General features: G+C 36.5%; 1 protein-coding gene across 3 annotated transcripts in view; it reads right to left on the reverse strand.

The window, feature by feature from the left end:
- The window catches only part of LOC121386306 (AMP deaminase 2-like), an 82,599-nt gene extending 70,398 nt beyond the window's left edge, over window positions 1-12,201 (reverse strand). For all 3 annotated transcript variants that reach the window (XM_041517165.1, XM_041517164.1, XM_041517163.1), the window contains exons 1-2: window positions 12,065-12,201; window positions 10,466-10,691 (exon numbers count right to left, since the gene is read on the reverse strand). In XM_041517165.1, the coding sequence (XP_041373099.1) occupies window positions 10,466-10,691; window positions 12,065-12,125 (287 nt within the window). In that variant the 5' untranslated portion in view covers window positions 12,126-12,201. The remainder of the gene's footprint in view (window positions 1-10,465; window positions 10,692-12,064) is intronic.
- Window positions 12,202-12,767: the final 566 nt, after the last annotated feature.

Consider the following 12,767-nt stretch of genomic DNA (forward strand, 5'->3'; position numbering starts at 1 on the left):
TCAGGCATGTGCTTTACCATTGGGCTACATCCCGTCCCTAACAATAATTCAAGACATATATTAATGAAATAAGCAGCCATTCAATGTTGGGATTATTTTTTAGTGTTTCTTCTAGAATCATAAAAATTATGTAATATAGATATTTTTGGATTCTGTCTCATAATCATACACTTGCAACCCAAAATCTAGGATTCATAGAATCTTGCCAAATTTGCAGCCTGTTAAGTTATAGTGGCTTTTGCACTTCCTCGCTTTGCAGTGAGGAAGACTGATGGAATGTGGGAAGGAGGAAAGAATATTGTTTAATGACATATTTTATTTAAACTATGACTATTATTTGGAGTCTAACGTATGATTATTCTGACATTTTGTCAATAGCTAGGGGAAAAAAGTAACCCACTGCTTTTATAGAGGACTACTCTTCCCAATAAAGCTGCAAGGGATCTTTTATACTGTGCCATAGACATGTATGTGAGAAGAACTGATTATGTGGGAGGGGGATTTATTTCACTGAATGAATGAATGAATGAATGAATGAATGAATGAATGAATGAATGAATGAATGAATGAATGAATGAATGAATGAATGAATGAATGGATCGATCGATCGATCGATCGATCGATCGATCGATCGATCCATCAATCAATCAATCAATCAATCAATCAATCAATCAATCAATCAATCAATCAATCAATCAATCAATCAATCAATCAATCAATCAATCAATCACTGTTAAATCCCAACACCAAAAATACATCTGATTCAGCTATTGGGTGTCAAACAAAGGTAAATGCAACAATGATGTGAAGATCAATATCAATATAAAAATTCAAAAGTTCAAATAGAACTCGGTGTCAAGAGCTGTGAAAAAAAAATATATATCACAGGTTAGTAAATTTAAAATCTGGAATAAATTCGTATCAGTATCTCTTAAAAATTTCAATACAAATTCAGAATGGAATCGAAATGATTCCATCACATTTCTTCTGCCAAGTTTATTTTACCGAGGGCAAGCAATCTTGTGACCTATCCTATCTGAGACAAACACTGTACCACTAAGCTACCCCTGCCCCTGGAATGTGGGAGAAATTATCGTTGGCCAGGTGGCTAACCCCAGTCATTTCAAAACAAACTTTTTATGCATGGCTGCTGATAGGAGCCTTTCCAGTTGAAGAAAACAGGGGGGGGGGGGGGGGGGGGGGGGCATTAGAGGTGCTGCAAGCTCCCATCACTGCATAAATTTAGAACATGGCTATTAAATATTATTTAAAGCTCAAAACTGACAGAAGGCAGGTAATATAAATTAGATGGGACTGAACACCTTTGCCCATTTAGTTTACAATTAATTAGAAATAATTTACCGTTAAAATGTAATAGATCACTACATCTGATACTAATATAACTTACTTATATATTGTTCATCTATTTATGGGGAAAAAATGTAATTGAATTAAACGACAGTTTCCATACCGAATAAAAAACGTTCTCGGTGCAGAAACCTCCGAAGCCTACTTTGTGAAGTCGGTCAAATTGCCTTAAGTGGTTCATATAACAGTTACAAAGATAAAAAAAATGACAAACAATTTATTTATATATACAGTGCCCATCCCCAAGACCTAAGGGTTCTTACGGGCCTGATCTTACCCGATTATTTGACTTTTTTTATTTGTTTCAATACATCTATTTTCTTGTTACAAAGTTATAAACCAGCTACAGTTATGTGACTCGAACGTGATGTGATGCACAGCGCTATGTGGCACATTCACCAATCAGAGCTATCGGGGTCAGATTACTTTTACTTTTGGAACCCTGGCTGTACGCACACATTGGTCAACTTGTTACCCGATTTGTGATCATGTCTAAAAATAGTTTTGAGAGTATCATTATTATATGGCATCCCATGTTTGGAATAAAATTCAGTTTAACGGCTAATGCTGTTTGGGTTTTTTATTAGCCCAGGCTAAAAATGCCGCGTTAATAGATGTTAGAGCCCTTTGTAACACAGATGGGAAAGGAAGGTAAAAAAGACATGATACAAAATGTTATGAGAGGGAGGACTATACCCTAAGTTCAGCCAGCCATTTCTCACTAACATCTGCTAACAAGTTTGACTGCCACAAGTTCAGTCAGCAAATGTTTTACTAACATTCGCAAACCGACATAGCCATTTGGTTTAATGTGAAGTGCATTAACCAGTCTAGCAGACGGTTTTTTCTGCTTGGTCTGGCTGAACTTGGCCTTTGTTGCATAATTATTGAATTAAAATGTCACATAAATGTCCCAACAATAAAGTATCATTTTATTAGTTTAATTAATTGCAGGCCTATATGTAATAAGTTGTTTTTTGTTTTGTTTTATTTTTTTGTACCCCTCGTCATCACTCGTCATGACAAATGAAAAGATGATTATATTATCCGCCCAGGAGGTGAAGTGTTTTCTGTTGAGTTAATGCTTGTTATTTTTAAAAAAGTATCTTGGAACATAATTTAAAAACCAAAAGCAGGTTAAAAAGAAACAAGTGGTCAAAGCAAAACAGAAAGGAGCTACCTTTCGATGAACTAAGTCAAATCAACCAATTAGCTGCATTTTCAATTTCAAATCAACCAATTAGCTCCATTTTCAATTTCAAATCAACCAATTAGCTCCATTTTCAATTTCAAATCAACTAATTAGCTCCATTTTCAATTTTGATGAACCATTCTAAAGTATGCTTCTAAAATACCTTCAAGAAATTACGCAACATTTTCTATTTGGCTTTAATCCTACGGGACATTTGCAAATTCAATAGCACCCAAGACCAACCCTCTCTCGCTACTGGCCCTGGTCGGGCTGCTTGTGCTCCTTTGCACATGCGAACACAGGTGACCCCCTCTCCTACCCACCCCCAATATTTTTCTCTCCTGGATGGTGGAGCCTGCACCCATGACTGGTGTGTGCTACAACAGCTTGCTCTGAATGTGTATGTTAAAACCTATGACCTGACCAAACCTGGTAAAACAATTTTTTTTTTTTAATTAGCATCTCTGGGTTAAAGCAGAGACATGTCAGTCCCCAAAACTACCAAGAAGATCTGATGCAAGCACTGTCATTATCATCAGTCAGTGTTTCTGCCAGAAAGAAATTTTTGGGTATGGTGCATTAGAATTGAATGCAACCACAGTCAACAGGGGGTAATGGGAGCCCAGACACGCCATTAATGTCTAAATGTCCTGGACTGAACAATATATCCAAATTATCAACCATCATACAGCCAGTAAACGATCTGACTCTATGATCGTTTTTATTGGGGAAAAAACTACATGGTTAATACATATATAAAGGATATTCCCCGAGGGTCTTGTGATATCATAATTTATCAGCACGAGTTGATAAAAGTATGAAATCCATGGCTTGCCAAGGATTTGTATACTTGTATCAACGAGTGCTAATAAATTATATCACAAGACACGAGTGGGGAGAGTATTCTTTTTATCATCCATCATCATTCTTTTCATTTGCGACAATTTTAAACAATGTCAGTAATGTGGGTTCAATGTCACTATATTTGGCAGCAGAATAAGGATTCGTTAACTAGCAGAACGACGGTGGCATAACATCACTAATGAGGTTTAGCACTGAAACATACATACATGTAGTGACGTAATAAAGAAGCGATATCTCCTAGGAGAATATCACAGGAGATATCGCAAATTATAGTGCCAGCGATATCTCCTACAAAAGTATTTAATGGATGATAAAAAACATTATACATTCATATTAAAAAATCTAATCACTGTCTGTATTAAAAACATTTCACTTGGTAATAAAAACAAAATAATTTAAATTAAAATCAACACAACAAACATATTACTGTACAACACAAAGTGACCAATCCCTGCCAGTGAATCTTATCACAACATCAAACATATATTTAGAACAGAACAAAATATAATAATAAACATATTGTGATTAGTTAATTTACAACAAAAAATTAAAAAGTATTTCAAAAATTCGAATATTATGTTAGAAATTCTCCGGGCTGCACATATGGAATCCAGGGACAAGATTTAACAAAGTCGGTTGAGTGCTCGCTTGAGGAGCTGGCATCGCAGGATCAAATCATCTTGTTGGATCCATGCAACTGATTGGGTTTTTTTCCTCATTTCAACCAGTGCACCACATCTGGTCAAAGGTCATGGTATGTGCTTTCCTGTCTGTCAGAAAGTCCATATAAAAGATCCCTTGCTGCTAGTGGAAAAATGTAGCATGTTTCCTCTGATGACTACAAGTCAAAATTACCAAATGTTTGACATCCAATAGCCGATGATTAATTATTAATCAATGTGCTCTAGTGGTGTCAAAACAAACTTTATATGAAATTAATCTAGGATAGTACACATGGAATCCAAAGCAGCCCGGTGAAGATTTAGAAATGTTCAATACTAAATTGTATACCCACGGGTCAGAATTTAGCAGACGATGACAGGATTTGAGGCTGAAATAAAATTATATAATTATAAAAATAACCATTTCCTTCTACAGGGTTCATACACCTGTTGATTTTCCATGACTTTTCCATGACCCAAATAACACAATTCCATGACCATATGATTATCATTTAAATTGTACTGATGATCTTATACATCATGTATATGTGGATATTTGTATTAAAACAGTAGTATCACTGCTAAAATCAGTTTAGGCCCAAAACACATCAACGCTGGGTCTTGGTCTGACAAAGACACCATGTATTTTGACATTTGGATCTGTAACTCTGTGTTTTCAATATATATATATATATATATTAACTATACTAATATCTTTAGATACAGTTTCTTCTGCAAACACCAACAATAAGTAGCAACATCCTACTTTGATTGATATATATCTTTCCGGTTTTTTATCAACAAAAATAAATTGAAATATGGCAGGGTTTTTTTTGAAATTTTGTAATTATAGCTTATGTTTGCCTAAATAAGAAGTTAATCTATTGTTGACCATTGCTTCTATGCTTTTACAGGCCTCTGAGAATTTTGAAATCTGCTCACCTATTTATCGGTTATGCAGAAATAAATCCTGGTAACCCATTTCCTTTTATATATCCATATATCCATATATTGGGTCTGGCTTTTCAAACAAGAAAAAAGTTCTAAAAAAGGAAGGAATATGTAGTGGTGGTCATCAAACCATCTTAACAGGGGTTTCCCCAGAGCCGTTAGGCGTAGCGGCCCGACACGCCTTGGTCCGTAAAGTAAGGGCTTTGACGGCGTGGAAGCGACTTAAATCAATTGCCGCTACGCCTTGATTTGAAGTGCTTTAGAAAAACAATTTTCACAAGTACGAGCGTGGCAGTCGACTACCTCTTGCAAACAACTTGTGTACCAGTATATCAAGCACACCTAATTACTATGACAGGTAAAACACTTCCTAAATACCTAACAATGGACCAGTCGTCAGCTCACAACTGGTGTTTAGTAATTTTAAAACATCTACTGGGACCGCTAATCCGTCAGGAAGGTGCTTACGCATAACAGGATTTCCGTGCCGAGCAATCAAGCTTCAAGGCCGACCAAAGAAGATGCCCACTGACAGAATCAATTGTACCATTTAACTAAATAAAGGATAGGTGAAGCACTTTTTAAAAGTACAGTTAAGTTGGCAATCAATCATTTCTATCCTAATACCCCCTTCCCAAAACTCCCACACACTGAAAACATCCAAGGCTCGCACTGTCGGTAGCCAAATTAGCCATTGGCTATTAAAAATTATATAAAAAAAAAAAAAGGCTAATAAAATTTGCAAGTGGCTAAACAATTTTCTATCTTCTGATGTGAACAAACGGTTACATAATCTATCCGACAGCTCAAACATAATAATAATACCAAATATCTCGCAACCGGTAATGAGAAATCCAGAATACAGCAATCCAGAATACAGCGTAGGCGTTATGATGTTTGTTTATTTTAATAATCACTGTTATTAATTTTAACGGCATGCATTCAACATGTATGACAGCAATGTGACGGTAATTCAATGTCTGGAAGATCTGTAACTTGTTATTTTAACTTTGTAAAGTCTTTGAACCAAAGTAATAAAAACAAACCGACAATGCGTGTCAATTTGAATACACATGCCAGTTCAGGGCCGAATGACATGTAGGCTATCCCAAGAGCTGAGTTCAGCCAGATCGAGCAAAAACAAAACGTTCGCTACACTGGTTTGTGCGCTTAATGTTAAACCAAATGGACATGACGGATACCAATCAAATAGTTCGCGAACGTTAGGAAGAACATTCGTTGGCTGAACCGAGGAAAGCTCTCGACATGAATATACGTCACGCTTCAGAGTCAGCTGACACCCACGTGTCAAGAGGCTTAGTTGCGGACATGAACAATACGATTACACAGAAGTAAATTTGTAGAAAAACAAGTTGTTTGCATTAATTAATACCTAACGGCAGTTTCATTTATTTCCTTTGTCTTTGTTAATTTTGTACCTATGGTCGAGAGATCGCGATCGCGGGAAATGAACATGCAGTATTTATACAAATTGCAGTTAAACGTACACTGAATTAGTTTACAATAATCATATTTGTTAGATAATGTTAGATATATATTTGTAAGACTGTGAGGTGACATTTAATAAGTTAGCTGGATTTTAAAAAGACCGTAAATTTTAATTTTATTAACGGGTTGATGTTTTTGTTTTTGTTTTTTATAAATGGAATATACTGTGAAGTCAGCATTCTTAGCCCTAGGTATTTTACAAGCAGACATCACAACAAGCATTTAACACAACGCTGAAATCAACAGCAACAACATGGCACAAATTATGAAATTGTTGTGGGTGGGGAATTGATGGGTTTACTTTTTAAAAAAGAGCATGATTAGCTGGATTGAAGGCAAACACTTAACAGTTTTCAACCCACTACCCCACTTATTTTGGATTGATTGTGTTATACTGATGCGAAAAATGTAAGCGCCTTAAAAAAATCCTGGGGAAAGGCCTGCTTAATCATACTTAAATTGTAATTATAATAATGACATTGAAAAGTTACAGTTAAAGTTTGTTTTGTTTAACGACACCACTAGAGCACATTGATCAATTAATCATCGGCTATTGGATGTCAAAGATTTGGTAATTCTAACACACAGTCATCAGAGGATACCCACTATATTTTCCATTAGCAGCAAGGGATCTTTTATAAGAACTTTCCCCACAGACAGGAAAGCACATACCACAGCCTTTGTCCAGTTGTGATGCACTGGTTGGAACAAGAAAAAACCCAGTTAGTTGAATGGATCCATCTTTTGAAAAGCATGTCTTGGACACAAAATGTGGGTGAATTTTGTTTTATTAAGTCACTCCTCATTTGCCTTTGTGCTTTCCATCACATTTTCCATATAAGCAAGGCAACTTTAATTATTTCAACTTTTCCCCTAAATGATCTCATTTCGACCTAATATAATGGCAAAATGTCATGTTGCATAAAAATAGTATTAGGTTACATGGCCCGGCATTATTATTGGAGTAGATGGCATTATTATTGGAGTAGATGGCATTATTATTGGAGTAGATGGCATTATTATTGGAATAGATGACACAGTTGAAGCCATTGCAGTAAACTTGAACAAATAAAAACTGTTGAGACACAGGGTCAAAACTGACGTGCACGCTGCTGACTTTATACTCAATACACACCAGGGAGGTCCCAATACATTTCTGTATCTCTTAAGCTAAGTTTAAGGGCCATAACTCTGTAAAAAATGGGTAAATTGCTATTAAAGTCAAACTTGATTTGTAACAGTACATGATAAAGATATACACAAAACGTTCAACTCAATATTAATAGACATGTGGTCATGTTGGATAGAAAAAGCTGGACAACAGGGGTTGTAATTTTTTGGGCATGTTGCCCTCAGGCAGACAAATGGGCCTACTGATATTAATAAAACTGCTATAGCCACTTACGCTATATATAGAGAGAGAAAACATATAGTGTAAATAACTGTGGTCTGTGTATAACTGGTTCCCTGTCTCCGTTTGAGGGGCGGGACATAGCCCAGTGGTAAACCACTCGCTCGACCCGCGGTCGGTCTGGGATCGATCCCCGTCGGTGGGCCCATTGGGCTATTTCTCGCTACAAAGTGGTGGAAATTTCGACCTGGGACGGGGCTTGCTGAACGAGTACTCGATGGTTTCCTCTCCCATGGCCTGTGTAGTTCTTAACCATAAGTCTGATGCCAAATAACCATGTAGACAAATATTTTTTTTTTTTTAAAGATTTCTTTCAACTGGGAACATGCATAATCTCCAAAACTAGGGGGAGGGGGTGCGCAAAGCCCTCTACCAGTAATTCACTGAACTGCTATGGAAAGGAATACTTTAAACTAGTTATTTGGTGTTGTTATTTTGACACTTAGTTGTGAGGGGATGGAACTAACTACCACCACACAGAGTACATCTTTCAAAAAGTAGCAAGGAGTCTTTTACATGATATAGTGTGACCATTTAGTTCACTGGAATTGCCATCTATCATTCCATGTAGGCCTACATCTTACTGAGGTTCATGCATTATGAGTGATGATGAAAATTCTGAATTGACCAAATTCATTGCTATTGATAAGTGAATTTTGGAGGAAACTGTGATGCCCTCAGAAATATACTCTTCAAAAAAGTAGGGGAACCTGAAATATTAATGTTAATATCAACTATTAGACCAAACATACGTTTTGACCACAGACATTCTAGTAAAGAACATTCAGGTCTGTTCATCAACACACCGAAACACATTTCATAGTTTGCACATGCATCACGCAGTTGCCCCGTACACGTGTGTGGGGTGTCATTCTTGATGTTGACAATTTCCAGGAAGGTCCATTAAACATTGTGGAACATTATTTCTGTCAATCTTTTTCATTCTGTTGATCATACAGTTGTTATTGTTTTGTTTTTAGTCATTTTTATTGTTTGAATTTGTGATCTACTGATAAAAAAAACGTTAACTTTCAAATTTCACTTCTGACCCAATCGTTCTTCAAGATCTTTGGTGGTCATAAAACCTACTGTAATACTGAACTACTGGTTGTAATGTTTTCCCAATTAATTCACTATTATCATATAACTATTCGCCACAGATAATATACTTTACAATTTTGGCAACTGTAAATTCTTATTAGAGTTCCTCTACTTTTTTTTTAAGAATATAATTATAAAGCCTAGTTACTCTTTTTCCAAGTCATTATACAGCAAACCTATTTTTTTTTTAAAGCAGGGCTTGAAATAGTGGCCCGTATAAAGCCAAAAGCAGTCCATTTTTTAGATCTATCAGTTGAAATAGAAATTCATCTGGTAAAACTACCAACAGAAATGGCCTGTGATTTTTCACAAGACAGGTGTAAATTTGATTCACTTATCTGCTATTTACTTTGTGATTCTGTTGTATTTCTTTTAGGGCCGGGACATAGCCCAGTGGTAAAGCATACGCCGGATGCGCGGTCAGTCTAGGATCGATCCCTGTAGGTCGGCCCATTGGGATATTTCTCATTCCAGCCAGTGCATCACAACTGGTACATCAAAGGCTGTGGTATGTGCTATCCTGTCTGTGGGATGGTGCATATAAAAGATCCTTTGCTACTAATGGAAAAATATAGGTTTCCTCTCTATGACTATGTCAAAATTACCATATGTTTGACATCCAATAGCCGCTGATTGATAAATCAATGTGCTCTAGTGGTGTCGTTAAACAAAACAAACTTCGTTTTCTTCTGTTGTATTTTAACTCTATGATGCTCTGTAATACATCTCAGAGGTCCTAATTGTCCCACACACTGTCCCAAACCATCTCCTTACCCATGTGCTGTCTTATTTTCCAGCAGGCCATATTTTTTTCCTTTAGAGGTAATATTTCTTTTGGCCTGCTGTATAGAAAAACATAACAGCAAGCCACATTTTACTTGTTATTTCAAGTCAGGAAAAGGTTTTCCGATCTCTTTATAAACCATAAGCAAATCACAAGCTGTTTTTTCTAATGATTTTAATTTCATACTTTTGACTGTACTGTATTTCTTCTGGCCTGCCGTTTAAAAAAATAATAATAGCAGCTAGCAACATTTTACTTGCTACTTCGAGTCATGAAAAGGTTTTCCGATCTCTTTATAAACTATAAGCAAATCACATGCTGCATTTTCTTATGATTTAAGTTTCATATTTGTGACTACTGTATTTCTTCTGGCCTGCTGTTCTAAAAAGAATAACAGCAGCTAGCAACTTTTTACTTGCTATTTCGAGGACTTAAAAATAATGTTCTCTTTATAAACTATGATATGCTGCATATTCTAATAATTTAAGTTGGCCTGTAGTTTTAAAAACAAATAATAGCAGTCCACATTTTTCTTGTTATTTTGAGTCATGAAAAGTTTGTCCGATCTCTATAAACTATAAGCAAATCACATGTTGCATTTTCTAATGATTTAAGTTTCATACTTGTGACTGTACTGTCGTTCGAAGTAGTTTCGTGTTTCCTTCTCTTCGATGGGGTACTCCGGCACCTCGTAGGGTGCAGAGCCATCTCGCTGAAGAGACCGGTTCGATCCACAGTGACTTCGGTTGTAGATCGTGTCCGCTAACTCTTGCAGCTTGTCATCCACTTGTGTGTGGATGTGCTTGGGAAATTTGATTCTTGTTGGAGAAAAGACTGGTGAAGGAGAATCTGAAATGAAAATAAAATATTTATGTAAAGCTTAAACATTTACCTAGAATGAGATTTTGTTTTTAGGATTGCACCAGAATATGGGTATTTTGGGATTCCATCTCATAAATGTCTAAATGTACAATGTAGTGTCTAATCAGGGCTAGCTCAGGGTGAGTAAAATGTTTTGCCAAATTGTCTATTAAACTTCAAAAATTGCAGAAATTTCCAGTTACTTTCTAAAAAATGTCAATTTTTACATGAAATTATTTTGTCAAATTAAAATAAAATTTGTCAACTACTTTCAAAATTCACAATTGGCGAATTTGGTGAGTACCAGAGCTAGACCTGCTAATGAATGATAAACTGACCCAAGTAAAATCAGAAATCAGATGCAGCGACCACATTAGCTAGCGTACTCTGACAGTAAGAGAGCTAATATCAATCATTATCGAGCTCCCTGATAAAAACCCTTCCAAAATAAAATCTGGCATTTGCAGAAGCACAGAATCATGATAAATTTGCTGTCTTGATAGTTATTATCAAATTTAGGTTCTGGCCATGGGAAATAATTCTCACCTGTCACATGGTTGCATACTAATCACTACGCATTTTTACACAGATTACAACTACTTCTGAGGGTAGAATGATAAAAATACATGGTAAAAAGGTCTCAGATAAGAATATTTTGCCCGAATATCTCTCTCATTTTTGCTCGATTTAGAGGTTTCACTCCAGCTCCCGTCTCTTTAGCTAATGGGTATGACATCACTATATTTTAGACATAGGCTACGTAACTTGCAATCATTTGGTTGTCAACTATTGCCAAAGCAAATGTTACATATTTTCTTCTAGCCTTCTGTTTCCCTACATATTAACATCAATATGGGGATGGGCGCCTGGCGGTGACTTGAGCCACAAGTATTCACAACCAATAACCTGAATGTGTTATACATGTAGTTGTTATACAATATACGTGGATGTTGTGCTTGATTTCTGATTTTACTTGTGTCAGTTGATCATTCGGTAGACACTACATGGCCTAAATCCTTACCCTAAACTGTTAACATCTGACAACACAATGTATTATGATAAACGTGCAGTTGTGTGTGCCGTTTTATTGTGTCGCATGGTAGGCCTATTTATCGGAGTAATGGTCAATATGTGGTTGTTGCGCCTGATTTCTAATTTTACTTGTGTCAGTTGATCATTAGTTAGACACTACATGACCTAAGCTCTTACACTAAATTGTTAACATCTTGCAACATGAGGTATTATGGTAAACGTGTAGCCGCGTGTGCCGTTTATTGTGTCGTACAGTATCATGAGTATGATCGAAGACTTGTGTAGCTTCTCTAAAAACAGTTTAATTATCTTGTCTGTGTAATTCTTACCTGACGCTCCTCTCTTTTTAACATCTTCGTCATGGTTCATTTCATTCTTTTCAAGATCCATAGATTTTTAACAGCTTGTATCGTAGACAAATTGTTATTTATATCTGATTTGTTTTGCCACTAATCAGCTGTTTCGCAAATCGTCTGCGACGGAATATATCTCATAGAGGGAGCAGTTTCAAATTAAAACCTTTTACAATAACTGAAGAAGAAGAAGATAATAAGCTTAAAAAACAATAAGTAAGCTGATGTTATTTTTATATTAGTCTATCTTAGCACAATAGTTTATCTGTATTGTAAAATGTTTTGTCAGCATGAAAGTGAGACGAAGGCATTAACATTAAACAATGATGTATCCCTCCACTAACTTGGGCTGCGTTGTGTCAGCGCTGAGTAGGCCAAGCGCTGTGTAGGCCAAGCGCTGTCTATATTTTTCGTTAAAGGAGACCGGACACCAAACCATATATACGGCGTAAGGAATGTGTTTGCCGTCATAAACCACAACACGCAACTACCGCGCTCCCCTTATTGACCAAGTTGAGCGTGCCAGTCTTGGTTGGGAGGGGTGGGGGGGGGGGGGGGTTCGCCGATCTCCGATGTTTGCCGGAAACTGTCGACAATTGATGAGCTAGACCCGTGATGTCATCGATGAGAGGAAAACTGAAGAAACTACCAAGCAGCATGGACGAACTTAGCGATTTGA

The sequence above is a fragment of the Gigantopelta aegis genome, chromosome 12, assembly GCF_016097555.1.
Source record: "Gigantopelta aegis isolate Gae_Host chromosome 12, Gae_host_genome, whole genome shotgun sequence".
NCBI lineage: Eukaryota > Metazoa > Mollusca > Gastropoda > Neomphalida > Peltospiridae > Gigantopelta > Gigantopelta aegis.